Here is a 22,159-nt window from a genome sequence, read left to right as displayed (position 1 = left end):
CAAGTACTGTAAAACTCTTTGGGATCAACATGTAAACACTGCTATATTTAAAATAGATAGCCAACAAGAACCTACATATAGCATAGGGAACTCTGCTCAGGAGTCCGTAATAACCTAAGTGAGAAAAGAACTTGAGAAAGAATAGATACATGTATATACTCTGCTGTGCGCCTGGAATTAACAGAACATTGTGAATCAACCATAGTTCAGTGTAAAATAAAACTTTAAAGAACTAGGTGGCTTGCTCAAGCTATTGTTTCTATCTTGGATGCCTCTGTTCGTATTCACTAGGTGAAATCCTCCATTTTTCTACCCTAGCTCAGTTGTCCTGCCTCTGTGGTTTGTTCCGCAGTTCTTGGCCTATGTTAAGTCTTCTTTTATCCTGTAGCTCAGTCTATCAAATGACTTATCATTTACTGTAGTTGGTTGTTTATGTTTGATCCTGTGGTAGAAACAATGATAGCCCCCCACCAAGATGTCCTAGTCTCTGGAAACTGTGGATATGTTTCCTTGCATAGCAACACTGACTTTAGTAAATATGGTAAGATTAAGGACCTTGAGACAGAGAGATGATCTGGGTGGATCCACTCTAGGATCTTACAAGCAGAGAGACTTCCCTGCTTTTGAGCCAGCTTTTTTCCTCCTCCTCCTTCAGGAGAGAGATGATGATGATGACTGCAGAAGGGTCAGAGAGATGTGAAGTTGCTGCCTTTGAAGACAGAGGAAGTGGGGGTCACGAGCCAAGGAATGCAGGAGCCTCTAGAAACTGGGAAAGGCAAGGAAACAGTCTCTTCCCTTAGAGCCTCTTAACATGGAACAACACTTGGCCAACCTCTATACTTTAACCCGGAAACTTGTCACTCTTCTGACCTTTTTGTCATTTTGAGCCACTAGGTCTGTAGTAATATTTTCTTTAAGATAGTAAGAGAAAATTAATACAATCTCCAAATATGTGAAAATTTTGAAGACTCCGTGGAAACTCTATGACCCTCACTCCCAAAACTCTGTCTGGCATGTAGAAAATAATCAGAAAATGTTTAAATGAACCAGATGTTCTCCCTCCTCCTACTGCAGGTCACAGAATAATCCTGTCATTTGTCAGCATCATTCTCATATCCCCTTCACCTCGCCCAAGACAGTCCCCTTCTCCATTCAGACACTTTGCTTTCCCTTTCCTGTGTGTCTCATGTTTCCTCAGTTAATCCATCTCTATGGTGTGAGTACTATGGATTCTGGTTAGCCAGCATGTCTGAAAAGTGGATACTGTCAGTGGTACTATGGAAGGAAAACGTAAAACACAAAACACACATTTTGAAAACTAATAGAAAGATAAAAACATTGATTCCCTCAGAAAAGAGTAAATAGAGACAAAAGGACAAAGAAAGCTCACATATCACTACGAATTGTCATTACCATTTTAACAAGTTTTGTCATCTGTCTTGAACTCATTCATTACGTATTTATTACCTACAATGTATTGGGCATTGTAATAGTTCTCAAGTCAGCTAATGACAAGATTAGTTAATTGAATCAATTTATTGCTGAGTGATTATCTCTTATTTTTAATGACTACACTACTGATTTAACCTATGAACATATTAAATGTTAAACATACAGATACCCAGGTACATTCTATTTCTAATATTGTAGGTCACTAGATGATGAACAATATATTAAGGGAGGGAAAAAATAAAGCAAACTGAAGCAGCAGGAAAATGATAGAAAAATAATAAAAGTCAACCTTAATATTAAGTACTTACCATGTGTCAAGTGTTAAGTTCTTAAGATGAATTATCTCATTTCATCCTCAAAACCCTATGAAATTTTCCCTTCATTTTAAAAACAAGGAAAGTAAAGCCCAGAGAGATAATAACTGTTGATCAGGCACATGGTGCTTAATTTGGAGATGGGATTTGAACCTAGGGAAGATCCCCTGGAGGAGGGCATGGTGACCCACTCCAGTATTCTTGCCTCAAGACCCCCATGGACAGAGGAGCCTGGCAAGCTAGAGTCCATGGGGTTGCAAAGTCAGACACAGCTAAAGTCACTGAGCACGCACAAAGCTGATTCCAGAGTCACACTCTGCTCTTCCTCTGTAGTGGCAAGCAGATAACAGTGAAGAAGCATATTGTTTCTTTTTTTTCAAATTAAACACTTATTCGTAAAGAAACTCAAACACACTGGATTTATTCCCTAAGAGTTCACACATGTCCCAAGAACACACTTTTAGGCACTGAACACAGAGAAAAATGATGGTCCCAGGAGGAGGACAGGAAGGTAAGAAAGGATATATTGTCCTTTCTTTTACCAGGAGCTTCCTAATCTCAGCCCACTTTTCAACTAACGAATTGTTGACACTCGATGAAACTTAAGAATAAAATTAACACTGGAATGTTTGCCTGGCTAGATAAATCAAGTGCTCAAAATAATGGTATCATAGAGGAAAATCAGAGACCTGAATAACTGGTGCAACATCTAGCTTCCAGAAACCCTGAAGAGACAATCCCAAAACATGGAAAACAGAGTTGTATTTCTGTTAGACATAAATGTGTATTTAATAGGTCTCTATTTCTATATAAATCTCCAGATACAGGAAAATGGGGTTATCAAGTCCTTGCCACTACTGATAAGCTACTGAAAGCCAAAGCAGATGATACTTAGAAGTTTCCAACTTATTATACTTCTAAAAAATATCCATAAATTAGATAGTTGCTCAAAAAAACAGAATGACAAGATTCAAAATGACACATTTTTCCATGCTTATTATGTATAATATAATGACTTGAGATCATCTCTTTCATGAGAAAAATTGACAGAAGTTGAAGATGAAATGATGAAGTTCCAGTGTGACTGAATGGGCTTCCCTGGTAGCTCAGCTGTGTGACTGACACTATAATCAATAAACTGACATTTGAAAACCTAACTTTGTTTTGATTAAAAAACAGAAAATCCAGAGTGTAAATATGCTCCCAATAACTTAGGGGTTGATCATTCTGAAGTCTTGGTTGCCAGAGAGAACTTTTTCTTGATTTTCAACAGGGCCTGAACTGGTATCCAAGAATAAACCTCAGTACTGCACTGGTCTTTTCAAAGTAGAAGCATTTGAGACATACCTGACCAATGCAAACCATCATCTTTTGAAGGTGCAATCTCCTGACAAACATGAAAAAAGCTAAGCTCACAGTCTTCTCTTCCAAACGACATGTTCTATGTGACCGGTCCTATTTCACATTCTTTGAACATATATGTTAGTCCCACTTAGGTTACTTTTGTCCTGTTGTTTTTTGCTGACCCACCACCAGTCATTTCCTTCCTGTTCAAGTCCTCTGCCACCTGAAAGTTATGTTTTGAAAACTATACTTCGGTCAACCACCCCCAAAATGAATCCCCAGCCTTTTTCTAATAATTATTCATGATCCATCAATGAGTTATAAAAATGAAATGACTTTGTACTGTGTTGTCATCTCCTGACATCCCCTGCCCTCCCCCCGCAAAAAATGAACAAAAAATACTTACAATGGTTCCTAGCCAGGAGCATTTTATCCTTTATTCACTAGTGGTAAATGAGTCAGATATGAGTTGGCCAGGAAAAGAGCTGCTTTACCCAAAATCTTAGTGCAAAATGAGTCATCTCACTCCAAACACCAATATATTCTCCAAAATAACTGGCAAGAAATTTCCTATAAAAAGAATCTTGCCTTCACCCTTTTCCATCCATTTAGCTCTGATTTTTCTAATTTTTCAATTTCCTGTATACTTATAACATTGCATTCATAACAAAGGCCCAAGAACATTTCTACCTCTTTACCTCATTGTGAAAGCCATTTTTTCCTATATCAAGTAGGAGGACAATTTGGATAGCATTCCTGTGAAAAGAATAAATGCTCTGTGGCTTTCAAGGGTTTTCCCTGTCTGACTCTCTGTGATGAAATTCATGCATGGTTCAACAGAAATGCAAAAGCCAGTTCTAGAAGAATTTTTCTTTTTCACTGCTGAAAAAGTGAGTTCAAAGCCAAAGAGAATATTTCAAGCAAAACCATTTTCCTTCCCACAAGAAAAATCAATCAAAATAGATACAATCTGTTTAAAACTGATAAAGAAACATGAATTCAAGCCACAAACTTCAACTTCGCTCCCCTGTACATCAGAACATTCACATTCCGCCCCGCTCCCTCATTCTTTCTCTGCCATCAGATGAAGCTTAAAAATCACTGTGAACTGAAGTCAGGGTCAAGTCCCTGTGGTTTATCAGGAGTAAAGCATGCTATGTACCTGAGGATAAACAAGTATGCTTACAGAGCAATTCTTCCAAAGTCCTGAGATTTTTATATTACATGGGGCTCACAACAGGACTTACTATTCTTAATTATTCTAAGCTCCGCAATTCAACGGGAGAAATGACTTAAAATTCACTTCACTCAGGCTAGAATTTAGCTTTGCTTCTCTATATTAAATGAATTCTAAAGAATAGCTATGCTCCTTTTACATCCAACACTAACAGATGTTAGTTTCCTTAGTTTTACAGCCCTCAAATGACAGACAACTAACTGTATTTGGCCTTGGGAATAACTACAACACCTCTGAATTATGAACTTGGTTTGGTTCTTAGCTGGGAACAGCAGGGGGTTAGTTCATATTATCAGATGTAAAATAAGTTTTACCTTATGCTCCAGATACCCATATGAAGATGCCTTTTTAAGTGGCTGTAGTAAGAAAAAACAATCGCACAAAAATGAAATCTATTATTCAATGTATCTCCTGCTCTTTATGGACAAAGCAAGATGTTAAATACATTAAACTCTGAATACCCAGTAAAAGCAAGAAAGCTAAAACTGTTCGAATTTGTGCATTCTTGGGAAAACTGCCAACCTAGGTACTAGTAGCAGGATCTGTGTAATTAACGGTGATGTTATTGACGGAGGGAGTTCAATTTCACTCTCAGAAGCAATTTAGAAGTACAAGCTGGCAGAGCTTTAGTAAAGCCTCACCTAGTCATCTTTAAACTGAAGAAATGTGACTCTGATGTCATCCACAGAGAGCAGCGTTACTTTTCGTACATTTGTGGGGGTTTTGGTCTTAGTATATGTAAAAGAAATCCTGAATGTAGCCTGGTCTGTTGAACACCAAAATGTACATACACTTCTTCCTGAATGTGGCCTGGTCTGTTGAACACCAAAATGTACATACATTTCTTAAAAGGAGAAACAATCTTAGGCCATCATTTTTTCCCCTGAAAGGTATTCATATGAAGACTTATTAAAACCAATTCCTTATCATAAAGTAAAATAATATCAGACCCAAGTCCACACATTCCTTTACACACATTCCTGTCTCCTTGGGAGGTAACTTTTCTCTTCATCCAGTAGTTGTATGTCATGGACAGTCATAGAAGGTTACCCAGCTGACAAGTCATACCTCCAGCTTCTGCTCCCTTAATATCAGCAGTTTCAGAAATATGAGAAAAAGAAAAATAGCATCTTGAAAAACAGAGATAACTAAGGAAAGAAGTAGATAGGAAGCTTTTTCCATAATGATCTGCACTAAATTATCCACCAAGGAGTGATTTTTCTCACCATCTATCTCATCCCTCTATACCTCTGTGAACAGCAACCACATGCTCCAGCTCTGTGCTTCTTGCGGAGAATGAAACATCAATTCCTGAGAGCCGACAGCATGCGCTGTGGCCTCTATGGCTTCTGAGAAGACAGGTGGTGAAAGTGGAGGAGTCAGGTGAGGAAGCGGCTGGAGAGAGGTTCACGAGCGCCAATGATGAGCCTGGATGTAACCGAAAGTAGTGACCCCCCTCCCCATGTTGTGTTCGTACCTGTTGTCTTCTTGAGCAAAGGGCTGTTCGACGTCCACTGTCAGGGAGGCCAGGGCAGAAACAGTCTCTGTCTCCTCCTGCAGCTGAGCCCCAGCCAGGGCACAGCCCCTTGGCGTCGCCGCCATCCTTAGCGACTTCCAGTATTTGCCTAAGAAAATAAAACTAATGTTAAAACAGTATTTATCAGAATACTTGTATAGGTCCAACTCAGAGTAGTTGTTAAGTTAAAATTCAGAGTGTTATAAAAATAAAAAAAAAATTCACAGTTATACGCAGTTGTAATTTGATTTCTTAACTTTATGATTAAGTGTTTTTCTCAGCCTAGAATGCCAAGTTGTGAAGGGTTCATATTCCCGAGTCTGAGTCTCTCCCTCACTCAGAAATTAATAAAGTGAGGAATAATCCAGGGTCTAATGAACTCACCATCAGACTGACAGCTGTCCCTGCATCTAAGTAAGCAAGCTCTGGGGACTGTGCCGTCTGGGTAAGCCTCACCAGACGAGGAGGTAGAACTCTTACAGAGAAACTGAATGAAGTAGTAATGTGAAAAACTGCTACTTGAGCCATTAACTTTTTTTTTTTTTTTAATGAGGTTGGAATATTAAAGGAAAAGAAAAGCCCAGAAATGCCAGCAGGAATTGAATGGCAGCTTTGCCAGAACAATCAGGTTTGTTAGTCCTGGATGTTCTTTCTTTCTCAACCCCAGGGTGTGTACTAGAACAATAACTGATTTAAAACTTTAATATATGCATTGGCTGATGTTGGCGCCCTTCCATAAGTTATACGGATGTTTCTTTTTTTAAGGAAGGCAGGGGAAGGAAAATGAGAGGAAAATAGGAGGCAATTTCAAGAGAACATGCCAGTGGGATATATATGAAAGAATAGAGTCAATAGCCTTTTTGCAGTCCCTGTGCCATTTTTTTTCCCCTTTGTGAAGTGTTCCATGGCCCCCCCAAAAAGCAGGAGAATCTCCCTAAGTGCTGACATGACTAACCTCCCCAGTTAAGAACAATCTCTACAGCCTGACCAATTAAGTGGGAAGTTGGCATGGTAAGTACCTTATTTCCAAAAACTAAATAAACAGAAGTCAGGCTAGAGTAGAAAAGACGAGTGAGTGACTACTGGATTGGGGAGTAAGATAACTGGGTTCTCGCCCCAATTCTGCCTCTAACCATCCTATCAGGCTGGCAGGGCCCTTTGCACTTCATTTCTGCTTCTCAAAAACAGTGGGATAACCTCAGATTCTTACCAGCTATACCTAACTTTTCATCGTTGGCCTTTCCTTATCTTGAAAGTGAAAGTGAAGTCGCTCAGTCGTGTCCAACTCTTTGTGACCCCATGGACTGTAGCCCACCAGGTTCCTCTGTCCATGGGGTTCTCCAGGCAAGAGTACTGGAGTGGGGTGCCATTTACTTCTCCAGGGGATCTTCCCAAACCAGGGATTGAACCCAGGTCTCCCGCATTGCAGGCAGACGCTTTAACCTCTGAGCCACCAGGGAAGCCCTTCCTTATCTTACTGCTTCACAAAGGAGTGGATGTCATATCATGCGAGTGGGGGAGTCCCAGTCTCCCCATCTACCCCTCATGTCAACAGAACCTTCTGACACCTATCTACTACTACAACTTTATTGTTCGGATCACCTAGTCTGACTGAAGCCAGAAGGTTTTTAATTTGGACCAAATGATAGAAATTCTAAGTGAATGCATTCACGAAGGTTGTACCAGATGTTGAAGGACACAAAGATGCTTCCCTAACAGCAAGGAATTCATGGTCTAGTAGAGAAAGCCCTTTGAGTTAATGAATCATGACAATTCTATGTGGAAAAGGCCCGAGTGATCCTAAGATTCCTCTCAGTAATAAGAAGAATGTATACTTTTGAGGCCAGGAAGATGAGTAAAAACTTGCCAGAAAAAACAACACTTGACCAAGTATTTGAAAAGACCGTCAGAAGTTAGTTAAGCTCAAACAGGAAGATGGCGGTGGTGAGGTATTCCGAGAAGAGCAAATAGTGTACAGAAATGTGCAGAGACCCAGGTGTCTGTTTTTCACCAGGGTAACAAGTCCACTGCCAGGCACAAGCGTAATGTGGGCAGTATGGAAGACAATGAGAGAGACTGCTGTCGTAGGCAAGGGCTACTTAAACACACGATCGCGAAGAACATGTCAGTGATCTTGGCCTTCAACTTGTGGGTGATGAGGGGCCATTTTAAACAGAAGAGGCAGAGCATCGGGTTTAAATTTCTCAAAAACCCTTCTGGAGAGATTATGGACAACTGATCAGCAGATGATGAGAGTGGTGGCAGGAAAACCAATTTCGCATCTTGGCAAAAATACAGGCAGGAAATATGATGTCTAAACTAAAAATAAGGGATGAAATAAAAATAAAGAGATGGACTGAAGAGAGGTTTAGGAGGTGAGCAATGGAAATGTATCTATCTTGTCTTTAATAGCTTCCTAAGTCTCTCAACCTTGAAAGATAATCCTGACTTGAGAGTTCCAATCCTAGAACCTAATTTCTCTACATCACAATGTCATTGTGTTACCCAAGTTGGAAATGTCAAATTCCATCTGTAAGTGCTTTCACAAAATATTATTATTAGTCATTATTGTAGCACATGATATTCACAAAGCAGGTGATTCTGGAAATCATCACTTCCTTTTTCTCTGGAGTGACAAATGTGAGACCTCTCACAAATAAACAACAGGTGATTTTACAGGTTAAATTATATATAATAGAAAACTAGTGTTATTGAGCTCCCAGTATGTACCAAGGACTGTGCTAGGTATTGTCACATGTATAATTTAGTTTAATCCTCATGACAATTAAATATGCAATGTTAGATAATTTTTTCTCTGAGAACACATGGCTAACAAGCGGAGGAGGGGAAATCCTCACCCAGGACTGCCTGAGTCCAGAATGTTTCTTCCTCTGTGAGCTGCTATCCTATATTTGGTCCTGCTCTATCATCTCCCTACCACCCATAAAAATATACAAATAGACGCAATAGATGAAATCTGAAAAGAATTATGCACAAGGCAAACCAGTTTTATATATTATATCCCTTTACCAAAGAAATCATCTTACAAATTACCTTTCTTCCTTAGATATGTGCCTCAGTTGATCTGCCTTTCTCTGGCTTTATGGCATGGGTGTATCACAGCTTGTGAGACAACCACGAGGAGACTAGTCATTTCTCATGACCTTTATTTCTCACAGTCTACTGCGAGCGCCGGGCTGCTTCACTGATGAAACTCTCGTGAAGCTGGAGACAAGAGCTCAGAGAAGAGTACCCTTTTAAAGTGATGTGTTTCCCACCACGTGGCTGAAGGCTCTGTTAGGCACAGCCCTCCCTGAGCCTGTGGAGCCCACCCCAAGTTTCTGAGGCCTGTAGGGTTGTCCGTCACAGAACTGTATTGCTAGAGTTCCCGCGGTCCACATGGGTAGCTTTCTTCAAACCAGGTACCGAACTGAGAAGAGAACCAGAGGCCTGTTTCATGCAGTTACAACCGAGAGTTGCCTAGTGTCACTGGAAGGTCTTTTGACTAAGCTAATTGTGTGAAATTTTCCTCTTGAGTACTTTAGGCTCTAAAGGGAACCCTAAAAATCAGGATTTATAGATTGAGGACCCCATACTAGTCCCAGAGAAGTCATCTGGGAACAATGTCCACATATATAAAATGATGGTGGTGGGACTGATGATAATGAAAGGTCTCTTCCTGCTCTAAATGGTTGTGATTCTTCTGATTTCATGTTACGTATCACTCTTGGATAGTATCAGAATAAATTTGTTACAGCAGAAAACCTCACATTTCTGTGAGCCTATGAACCCTTGAAGAGGTCAGCAAACTGTTTTAGATAATATGGCACATCAGAATAACCCAGGGTTTTAATTTTCAAGCATTGTATTTTTCCCTCAGTAAGAGACATCTTTACTCCCTAAATACAATCAGGACAGAAGGGTAATCTTAATAAAATCATTCAGCAGAAATGACAATGATCCTTCAAAGTTTAGTCTTTATGTATATGAGTACTGAGACAGATTTTAAATAACTGAGACCTTTTCAATAAAATTTATCATGTATTAAATATCCTGTTAAGATTAAACATTCAAAGCTTGGCTTTTATCCAAATGTACGAAGTTCTTCACTCAGAAATAATCCCAGACTTTAAATTCAATATAGTCTTTAGCAATGCCTATAAAAACAAGGGAAATATTCTACATTAATAATGCACTTATAGGTGACTATCTCTTTATAAAGAAGAATAATTAAAATGGAGGTATGTATAGGAAGACTGTGCAATACATAGTCAATTCAAACCACACAATTTATAGGTTATATTTTCACGTGATGGGTATTTTTTTGTTTGCCTCTACAGAAACATATGTGCTAGAAAAGTCCTGTCTGTTGGCATGGGAATAATAGCCCCATTAGCATGTAAGAGAAATGAAGCAAGATTTACTGCTTTTTCAGGAGCTGCTGTTCCTAAAGTAGAATATTAGTAACCAGCCACCAGTGTGTTGTTCTCCTAAGGAAATAAAACTGGCAAAAGAGAGAGGCTTTCCATTAAAACTGGGACACAGACAATCCCTCTTTGATCATATATTCTATCCTTATTCATTTTTCCTACTCTGTAAATCGTCCCACACTGTTCAGCACTTTTTGAGGGGGTAGTTATTTGATCTCATTATTCTGCATTTGTATTTGGTAAAAGGTAAAGCAAAGAATGAATCTAAAAACTAGATAAAAGAATGCAGAGAGTCAAGAATTAGAGGCGGGGGACCCAGATAGAGTGTCAGTGGGTCCAACAGGAGCCCTGAGAGGACTTCAGGGAGGGACTGTGTTATCAGGGTTCAGCATAAACCAGACTTTTGATAATGATCAGTTTGGAAAAATAGGTACTTGTTGACACACGAAGGTCTGTGGTCTGTGTTAGAAATAACACATCCACCAGATGTTTTCCCAACCAAAACCTTGTGAGAGTCTGAAAACCTCTTGATACCACAGCCTCACCCTTCCATCACCACTGGGAGCCTCAGACTCACTTCTCCAATATGTTCTTGCCACTTAAATGATGACCTCTTTTGTCATTACATACCATGTTACCATAGGAAAAGAAGCTGGCACTGACATAAAGTTCTTCCAACTCCTTCAACCTTAGAGATTAACACCTGAGACTAACAAGGGGCCTGTTTGTTATTGTTGTTCAGTTGCTAAGTCGTGTCCCACTCTTTGTGACCCCACGGTCTGCAGCACACCCGGCTTCCCTATCCTTCACTACCTCCTGGAGTTTGTTCAGATTCATGTCCATTGAGTCAGTGATGCTATCTAACCATCTCATCTTCCGCCACCCTCTTCACCTTTTGCCTTCAATCTTTCCCAGCATGGGGTTTTTCCAATGTGTCACCTCTTCCCATCAGGTGGCCAAAGTATTGGAGCTTCAGCTTCAGTATCAGTCCTTTCAATGAATGTTCAGGGTTGATTTCCTTTAGAGTTTACAAGGGGCTAGGTTCAGGGATTCTCCAGACCTCAGAGCTTGTTAACGCTTTTTAAATTCATTTCTGCATTCTTCCTGTCTATTCTCATTCGGTTTATCACCCGCAGTGCCATGAGAGTCCTCATAAAACGGTAACTTCGCTCCCGTCTCGGGGTACTAAATCCTTAGGGAAAAGTACCTGCTCCCGCTGGCAGCTCAGGAGTCCCACACTGTGAGCTCTGGCTTTCAGGCTCAGGAAGATATGTTTTTTAGCTAAATGGACTTTTCTGGGATCCAATGCACTATATACATGCAAAACCAGATATATAGGAAGTTGGTTTATAAATAGAGTGATCAGGTAATTCTTCATCCATGCTGGGGCAATTTTGAGGTTTAAAATGGGGCTAAAAATAAAAATTATATGTTGTAGAAATACTTATTAGTCAACAATTTATCTTTAAGCTGTGGGCCTATTAAAAAAGTATTATTCAAAAATTATTTTCACAACTATTATTTATTTATTCTAAAAAATAAAAATAGCACAGTTCATATATGCCAAAGCATACAACCAACTCTTAAAACATTATCTTAACATTAGAAAACAACACATCGAATTATGACTTTTGGTAAATGTTTACATATGTTAATCAGTTCTGTGGTCATATACTTACTGATACAGTATCAGTGGTATTTTTTGTTTCAACAAGGTCTAAAAGTTTTAGATTCATAAAATTGCCTGAAATTTTCTTCAAAGGAAAGTTTTTCAGTCAAAGAATTTTAAATGGTGGCATCTTTACTCTTCTTGAGAGACTGTAATATTTCTGGCAGACAGATACTGTCTGTACACGTGCAGTGCTATCTGTCAAGCTCAGAGCACTATCTGCTAAATGTGGAATATTTTCACTTCCAATTTTTAAAATACTGAAGTATTTCATACCAAATATTTTCATGACGACTGTCCTTTTCCTCCTTTCAGAGCACCTTTGGCAAATATTTTATGTAAGCCAAACTTATCAAAATAGTTTTCTCCATTTGTAACTTCAAATTTTATTCACCAAATTTAGATACTGCAAAATCATTTGACTTGTCAAATTTAATTACATTACAGGACAGAAAATAAATTTATCCAACTAAGAATAATTATATCAGTGATTCTATCAACAAATATACATCTTTGAAAACCTAGTTACAGATTTTCAAAATCAAATCTTGTACATGATTTGAGTGCTTATTCTTTAGTAGGTTCATTGATTCTTTTGCTTTTCAATTTAAATGTTTTCCTTTTGCAAACAATGTTTCCTATAATTATAATTCTTTAAAAGTTCCAAAGGTTATATTTTTGCTTCATTTCATGACTATTTCCTTTTTTTTTGTTTGTTTTTTCCTGAGTTCACATTAAAATTTTTTCCCATTTATTTTTATTAGTTGGAGGTTAATTACTTTACAATATTGTAGTGGTTTTTGCCATACATTGACATGAATCAGCCATGGATTTACATGTGTTCCCCATCCTGAACCCCTCTCCCCATTTCATGACTATTTCTTATCAGCTTCATTGAGGTATATAGTTTTATATAGTCAATTAAATTTACCAGCTTTAAGGGCAGCTTATGATGCATTCTGGTAAATGCATGCTGTCCTATAACCACTATAGCAATTAAAGTATATAATAATTCTCTTCAACCCAAAAAGTTCTCTTTTGGCTCTTTGGAGGTAATTTCTTACCCTTCTTCTTGGTCCCTAACAATCACTAAAATTCTACCATTGTACTTCTGCCTTTTCTAGAATTTCATAGAAATGGAACCATATACTATGTAGTCTTTAACATCTTTCACTTAACATAATATTTTTGAGAGTCTAAAGATTTCTTCATTAGAATCCCCTGGTTGCCCAGTGGTTAGGACTCTGCTTACACTGCAGGGGGCATGGGTTTGATCCCTGGTTGGGGAACTAAGATCTCTTGCTGCTTAGCCTGCCCCCCACAAAAAACTTCTTTATCATCTTTGTCTTGGTTTCTTTGAATGTAAGCATATGCTTTTTCTTTTGTCTGGTTTCTTTGATGTTCCTCAGTGTGATTTTATTCATATTTATTCTGCCAGTGACTGATCAAATTTCTTGGATTTGTGGATGTGTAATTTTCAGCATATTTATGAAATGTTTTCCCATTATTTCTTCAAATATTTTCCCCAATGCTGCCTTTTGTGGGACTCCAATTATAGGTATATTAAAATGAGTCATATTGTCCCATATACCACTAATATACTTTTTTCAGTATTTTTCTCTCTATTCTTCACTTTGGATACTTTCTGTTCTTCAATTTCACTGTTTCTGCCACACACCACCCGCCTGCTTTTTTTCTTTTGTCTTCTACAATGTATAATCTACCAATAATCCTTCTAGGTTGCAGGATTTTTAAATTTCAAATTAAAAAAACTGTCTCTAAAACTTCCATGATTTTTTGCATTTTTCAGTTTTCTTTGCATTGATTGCACTTTCCTCCTTACATTGGGAGTAACATTCTCATCTTAATTTCACCATACTTTACATTACTGAGTCAGTTTCTATTAACTGATTTGTCTTCTGGTTCTAGGTCATATTTTGCTACTTCATTGTTGGGCTGGCAATTTTCATTTGGATGCTTGATGTTAATTTGAACACTTTTGGTCGAATTTTGTTGTGTTCTTTGAAAGCACTGGGCTTTGTTTAAGAATGCAGTTAAATTACTTGAAATCAGTATGAACTTTCAGAGGATACTTGTGCTGTTAGACCAAATCCAGGGCAGGCTTTAGTATAAAATTAGTTTTAGCCTTGTAACTAAGATGAAATCATTTGATATCTCTACATGATGCCTTGTATATTACAAGATCTTTCTACTCTAGCTTGTGGGAATGAAAATTACTCCGAGTTCTGTTTGAACTCCGTGAATTTTTTAACCTACAGTTTTCCACTGGTTAGTTCCCCAGCCTTGTGGAGTTCCACCTCATGTATGGAAAGGTAAATAAGACAACTGTTTAAGGAAGCTTATAGATTCACAGAGCTCTTTCTTTGTGTAGCAACTTCATCCCAAATATTCTGCCTCAAAAATTCTAGTCACTTCAGTTTCCCCAAACTCTGATCACTTGATCTGCAACTTAGAAAAACTGCTAGAGTTACTATTTGAATTCTCTCTCCCTATGCTCCACCTGGAACTTGCCACTTATTAGTAAGTCCACGCAATTGGAATAATTTTCTTTCTTTTTCCTTGTTTCCTGCTAGGATCACAGGCCTTCACTGTCTGCTGTTCAGTACCCCAAAACAGCCTTCCACACTGTTTCTACATTGTTGGTGGGTATGCAAATGGGTGCAACCACTATGGAAAATAGTATGAAGGTTCCTCAAAACACCAGATTGGCCATATGATCCAGCAATCCCACTCCTGGGCATACCTATAATTAAAGAAGAAACACGCACCCCTATGTTCATAGCAGTGCTATTCACAATAGCCAAGACATGGAAGCAACCTAAATGTTCATTGACCGATGACTGGATAAAGATGTGGTACATGTATATAACAGAATACTACTCAACCATACGAAAGAATGAAATAATGCCATCTGCCGTAACATGGATGGACCTAGAGATTATAATACTAATTGAGGTTAAGTCAGAAAGAGAAAGACAAATACCATACATCACTGATGTATGGAATCTAAAATATGGCACAATTGAACTTGTCTACAAAACAGAAACAGATTCAGATATAATCAAAAAGACTTTTGGTTGTCAAGGGGGAGGGTGGTTAGAGAGCAATGGATTGGGAGTTTGGGATTAGCAGATGCAAACTATTATATATAGAATGGATAAGCTACAAGGTCCTACTGCATAGCAGGGAACCCTATTCAATATCCTGTGATAAACTATGATGGAAAAGAATATGAAAAAAAAGTATGTATAACTGAGTCACTTTGCTGCATACAGCAGAAATGAACACTGTAGATAAACTATACATCAGTAAAATAAATTTTTAAAAAGTATTTGTATTTTTTTCTTAGTTTCCTTTTATTTCTGATCAACAGGCAATTCCTACATATGTAGTTAGTTATTCATCTGTGGAGTTAGAGGTCCATTTATTGAATATTTTGACTAGTGAATTCTGATAAGAAAAATATAATCAAAATTCAGAAAGCTCATTTATAATATCTTCAATATTATTATAGAATAGTCCTCTCAAACATTTCTAAAGCATGATTGATAATGGGCAGCAAAGAGAGAAATTCTGTACTGCTTTGCTGAAGATGTTTCCTTATCATCAATATCAGTTGTATTTTAAAAACTTTGTATTTCATTTAATTGCATTTCACCCTGTGTTTGCATACAGTTATTTTAAATTTTGAGAAAAATACCATAATCTTTCACTGATAGACTATCAATACATTTTCATATATTTATAACTATATTAAGTTTTTAATAAAATTTAAGGAATTTGGTACTATGTAATCAATGCAAAAATGCATTTCTGTTCTTTATGCTCTAGCAGAATGTAAATATGTGTATTAATATGAAATCAAAGATTGTATTGTCAGTGTTATATTTTCACTGTAATTTATAACAGCACCTATATTAATGTCCTAAGTTTTATTTTTGGTATATTTATCTCCAAAAACTTTAATTCCATGAACTGAATGAAAAATATCCAACCATTATTAAAATGAACTAATTTTTTTTTTGCTTAAAGTATCCCAAGGACACTGCATCTTCAACCAAGATATTCTTCTAGCCACATCAACAAATACATATTATCTCACTTTGGAGCTTGGAAAAAAAAAACTTCAAATTGGAAACACATGAAAAAACTACATTAAAAACTAAAAGCACAGTAATTTTATCTAAATAAAAATTCATTCTTCATGAGTAATAGTTAAACACAACTTCTGCAACTGCACTTGTTAAATTGTTCCCTGTGGCCTTCAGTTCAGTTGTGACCCAGTAATTGCAGCATTCCAGGCCTCCCTGTCCATCACCAACTCCCGGAGTCCACCCAAACCCATGTCCATCGAGGCGGTGATGCCATCCAACCATCTCATCCTCTGTCGTCCCCTTCTCCTCCTGCCCTCAATCTTTCCCAGCATCAGGGTCTTTTCAAATGAGTCGGCACTTTGTATCAGGTGGCCAAAGTACTGGAGTCTCAGCTTCAACATCAGTTCTTCCTATGAACACCCAGGACTGATCTCCTTTAGGATGGACTGGTTGGATCTCCTTGCAGTCCAAGGGACCCTCAAGAGTCTTCTCCAAGACCACAGTTCAAAAGCATCAATTCTTCGGCACTCAGCTTTCTTCACAGTCCAACTCTCACATCCATACATGACCACTGGAAAAACCATAGCCTTGACTAGATGGACCTCTGTTGACAAAGTAATGTCTCTGCTTTTTAATATGCTGTCTAGGTGGTCATGACTTTCCTTCCAAGGAGTCAGCATCTTTTAATTTCATGGCTGCAATCACCATCTGCAGTGATTTTGGAGCCCCCAAAAATAAAGTCAGCCACTGTTTCTACTGTTTCCCCATCTATTTGCCATGAAGTGATGGGACTGGATGCCATGATCTTAGTTTTCTGAATGTTGAGCTTTAAGCCAACTTTTTCACTCTCCTCTTTCACTTTCATCAAGAGGCTCTTTAATTCTTCTTCACTTTCTGCCATAAAGATGGTGTCATCTGCATATCTGAGGTTATTGATATTTCTCACAGCAATCTAATTCATTTTTTATTCTTTCTTTGATTGCCTGTGGCCTACTTCTTTTTAAAACATTAAAAATTAATTTTTATTTTTTGGTAGTACCATGAAGCATGTAGGATTTTAGTTCCCCATCCAGGTATCAAACCGACACCATCTGCACTGAAAGTGTGGGGTCTTAGCCACTAGACTGCCAGGGAAGCCCCATGTTTTGTTTGTTTTAATGACTATGTTTTACTGATTCAGTAACACTGTGTCTTCAGTGTTCATGTCACTCATGGTATTACACGTCTCCATGATGGATGGTCAATACTAAACATTTTGTGCAAGTTACATGTTCCTTATCAGCTTTCTTGGGAAATAATAACTGAGTACTAAATTTTGGTATTTCTTGAACACATTTTATCCATACTTAACCCTTGATTCCCCACATTCACCCCAACCCCGCCTTCTGACAACTTAGTGGCTTCAAGGCATGTCCTAAGGTGTGGCTACAGCACACTTGTCTGGTGCATCAGGTGGCAGAAGTGTTGAATACGAAACACAGCCATGCTCATTACACATCGGCTGTGACCTGCTACAATGGAAGAGTTAGGCAGTTCAAACACAAAGCCTTATGTAGTTACTGTCCAGCATTGTACAGAAAAGAATTTACTGAACCCTGGTTTAAAGCAAGAAGGTATAGAGACGAATGTGCCTTATCTTGTAAAAGATCACTCTTGCATCACTTAAGAGAAACAAAAATGAAGAAAGCAAGAGTGGCTGTGGGTAAACCACTTTGTAGGATCTAGAAATGGTACAGCAGAAAGGCGTGATTTGGGATGGTGGCTACTGGAACAGGAGTAACTGGTTGGATAAATGAAATGTTTAAGGAGTACAGCAAGCAGGAAGGGTAGTGGATTGGACATAGAACAGAAATGGAAAGAACAACATTAGGAATATAACTCTTAGATTCCTGTCTAGCAAAACTAGAAGGATACTGGGCCATCTACTTGGACTAATAAACCTGGAAGAGGCTGAGGTTTGGGGGAAAAATAGTGACAGTGGCTTTGGGCATGTTGACTAGATGTGCCTTTGTGGTATCAAGGGGATGATGCTGAGCTAGAAGTTTAGGCAACATCTGGAACTCAGGTGTGAGCAGAAGATTTAAACTTTTGTAATTATTCATGTAGAGATGATGATGAAACTATGGTCTGGAAGGAAAATATAAGTAAAATGGTAAGAAATATTTACTAAGTGCCTATTGATATGCCTATGAAAATGTGCTCCATATGCAATCATTGGAAAACCACCTTGTAGGATAATTTCATTTTCCTTATTTTACAATTGAAAAAACTGAAGTAAAGAAGGTTAAAGTAACTTATCCATATTACACACTCAAGAAAAGGATATGGAGAGTGAAAAGCATTTAGGTGAGGAGGGGTGGGCTCACTGAGCGGAGATTCTGCATTTAATGTGGCAGCTAGCGGAGTTCCGAGCGGTTCCAACAGCTCGTTTGGTTGGTTGGCTACAACATGGACCAAAAAGTGGCCCACAGGAAGTGATTGAGAAATGTCAAACCTGCCTTGGTTTAATGAAAAGGAAGGGATTCAAAGACTTTGGGAGATTGGAATGTTAGAGTGTATCTTTCTGAAGCCAAGTCAAAAGGACACAGCAACCAGTCTATAAGATCTCCGAATAGCCAGAGCTTGAACAATTGAAACAAAAAAATTAATAATGATGGTACTGGATTATAACCCATATGATAAATATCTGAGATCCATTCTGATATAAATATATAATGAATAAATTAGTAAATGAAAGAGAAAAGAGAGCTTTTCATTACAGATAATTTCCAAGTGATTAATGAAGACAGAGTAAAGGAAATAGAAAATTGGCACTGGAACAGAATAATCAGTTTTGCAGGTGACAGCCACTGATGGCTGCTAAAATTAATGAGCAAAAGTTTGAGGAGAAAGAGTATGTCTGCATAATCTTAAAGTATCTTCCCAATATATTCATTAATTCTAAATGGAGATATTCTAACTTTACACCGAAGATCTCCTTAATCAAATGATCCACGTTAACCTTGCCAATAATAAAACAAATTGACATTATGTACTGCAGATCTGATGCATTAAGAATGATATCACATCACTGCTCTGGCAATCTTACCAAAAATGCATATCCTCAACCTAATTATGCAAAAACCTTAGAAAAACCCAAACTGAGAGACATTTGTCAAAACAACTGACCAGTACTCTTCAGAAGTGTCAAGGCCAAAAATGGTGTAGAAGACTTAGATGAGAGGAGACTGAGGCATGGCAACTAAATGCAATGTGTTTATTATCCTGGAACAGACTAAGAAAATTACTGAAAAAAACTGGTTGAATCCAAAGAAAGTCTATAGTTTAGTTAACAGTATTACATGACTGTTAATCTCTTAGTTTATGTAACAGTGCTATGGTTATGCAAGATGTTAACTTAGGGGAAGCCAGGGGAAGCTTTTAGAGAATTCTGTATTATATTTGGAACTCTTCTGTAAACTTAGTTATTTCAAAATAAACAGTTTAATAAAATCCCTTTTTAAAGTGAGCAGTAGAAATGCCACTGGTGACCATAGCAAGACTGCAAAGAGAATACAGTGGTTCCGACAGGGATTTGTAGCTGCTAAAATGGAGATAATTTGATAGAAACCTTTTTAAAGAATTTGCTCCTGGAGAGTTTGAGAGCCAAGGGATGGTAAGAAGTGAGGTTGTTGGTGTCTGATTTTAAGAGGAGAGATTTTTAAGGTGTTTAATTGTTGATGAGAATGAACAGTTCAAAGAAAGCAGTTAGGTAGCTGCATTTTATTCTAATAAAAGTTTGTTGCTGAGATTGAAGGCAAAGGTGAGCTGGATGGTTGGAGGAGAGTGAGGCTTGAAAGGGTAGTTTGAGAGAGGCGGTGAAAACTGACCTGAGAAACACAATAGGGCCACTTGAGTTTGTTGATCAGAAATGTACATGAGGTCAAATTGCTGATTCATGACAATCTTAAGCAGGCCTGTTCATTTAGGTCCAATGTTAGAGACAGTTCCTTGAAGACTATATTCAGGGTTGAGATTTCCTTAGATTGGTAAGGTCAAAGGGTAAGATTTTTAAGGCAGATTAAAGGTAGATATGCAAATTTAAATATTATTGTTTTTAAGTTGGACAAAGAAGTGAAGAAAGGAAAGGGATAATGAATTAGGAAAAATTTTTTAAAAATAAGTGAAATAAAAGTACGTAAGTTTTATGTGTGTGAGTCAACAATTCTATGGGTCTGATGTATCCTTCTCTGGAAGAGAGATGCCTGCAGTACTGGTTTACGATTTGATTTTTTCAGGTCTACCAAGACAGTACTGACTCACTGGAAAAGACCCTGATGCTGAGAAAGATTGAGGGCAAGAGGAGAAGGGGGCAACAGAGGATGAGATGGTTGGATGGCATCACTGACTCACTGGACATGAATCTGAGCAAGCTCCAGGAGAGAGTGAAGGGCAGGGAAGCCTGGCATGTTGCAGTTCTTGGGGTCAGAGAGTCGGACATGACTTAGTGACTGAACAACAACCAGACAGTAACAGACGGTTCATATTATTTCCTTTTGGATTATTTATCCCTGTGAGTGTATGTCTTAAAACAAAATCCTCTTAATTTTTAGTGGAGTTTTACAGAGGAGTGAAAGAAATGAGCATTTTTAATCTATTATTATTATTACTTGAAATTAGAGACCCTCCTCCATTTTAATCCCACAAAAAAGGTTTACTCTTCTCTTGTTCCTCTTTTCTGAGGACTTTCCCTAGTGACTTGTGTTCTTGTGCATTTGATTTTATTCATTTATTTAAATATGTACATATGTATTTATCTGACGTCATATTTTGTTGAAGTTGATCTCTGCATACAATTAGGGCCTAAATTAAGGATACTTTCCCTCAGAAAGGAATTGCATTTGCTTCCTCCAGAACCAAGGAGGAAGATAAAACTTCTTTAGTATCTATCAAATTTGTATTACTGATTCTTACACACACCTTAGGCTTTTTTGTGCAGTTATAGCACTGAGATCATCATTTGCCCCAGGAATGCTCTCCCTTTTTGTGTTACTTACTGCTTACTGAGCGACTGAACAACAATTGTTTGCTCCTCCCTATTAAATTTCAGTTTATGCCTTCTTTATCCTTCATTTTCCCTTATATTCTAGCAAGCCCATTAATGGATTAAAATGGTCTGTCTTAACGTATGCAGAAGATATTACATTTTGGAACAGGTCTATTCTAGTATCTATTCTGGGATACTTGGGAATAGGAAGCTTGGTGGAACTCTGTTCTTATCTGTGAAATGAGGTGGAACCAGGAACGTCATATACCTCAACAGAAAAAAAGTGGGTTTTGAAAGCATAACCAGACCAGGGTTCAAATGTTGGTTTTAGCACTGCTAGCTGAAAGACTTCCAACAAGCGACCTAAACTTGTTAAACCTCAATTTATTCATGAACCAGATGAGGAAACTAATTATGCACTGCAGCGTTGTATGAGAACTAGAGGTCATATGAAACCTATGTCTGTGCTTGTGTGTGTGTATAATGTATATGTAAATACCTAACAAATGGTCTTCAACAAACTTGACCTTCGAGCACACCCTATCTTAATGAATGGTATCACAGGTGTGTGTGAAGTGCATCGGGGTACTAACAGCTGAGGAAATAATCAGAAAGCATTTCTGTCCTGAAAGAGTTTGCAGTCCAAGAAAGATGCATAGTTTTATTTAGATTCCTGATTTGATTAGTTTTGCGTTAGTAGAAATGTGAGTGAAAGAAAACTCATAATTACAGATGCAATTGGAATTAAAAAAAAATTTCCAGACAAGTTAAGTCTCTAAGCAGATGGCAGGTTTTCCTTTTAATTTTGGTATATTCTAGTATTAGTGCTCCACCAAACAATAATCCAGCTCTTAACATTTCAGGAGAATGGTTAATAAGAAATTGAAAATCAACTTTCAAAAAGCCATGTGCGCAAGTCTGATCTGGCTCTGAGACAAGCAAGGCTGGCGGGGTTAATAGTGAGAAAATGTCTAACGCTGCTTTTCTTCAGTGAAGGTCGGCCTGGCCCAGGGCTGCAACGTCAAGGCCTCTGTCTAAAGCCAAAAAAATCTATGA

General features: G+C 38.0%; 1 protein-coding gene across 6 annotated transcripts in view; it reads right to left on the bottom strand.

Annotated features, from left to right (window-relative positions):
• The window catches only part of HDAC9 (histone deacetylase 9), a 912,538-nt gene that overhangs the window by 13,228 nt on the left and 877,151 nt on the right, over positions 1-22,159 (bottom strand). For all 6 annotated transcript variants that reach the window (XM_065939945.1, XM_065939948.1, XM_065939946.1 and 3 more), the window contains one exon: positions 5,825-5,972. In XM_065939945.1, the coding sequence (XP_065796017.1) occupies positions 5,825-5,972 (148 nt within the window). The remainder of the gene's footprint in view (positions 1-5,824; positions 5,973-22,159) is intronic.

Source organism: Muntiacus reevesi, chromosome 6 (genome assembly GCF_963930625.1).
Source record: "Muntiacus reevesi chromosome 6, mMunRee1.1, whole genome shotgun sequence".
In the NCBI taxonomy this organism is placed as follows: Eukaryota; Metazoa; Chordata; class Mammalia; order Artiodactyla; family Cervidae; genus Muntiacus; species Muntiacus reevesi.
Note: the sequence above shows the minus strand (reverse complement) of the source record. Positions and strands in the feature narration are given on the sequence as shown.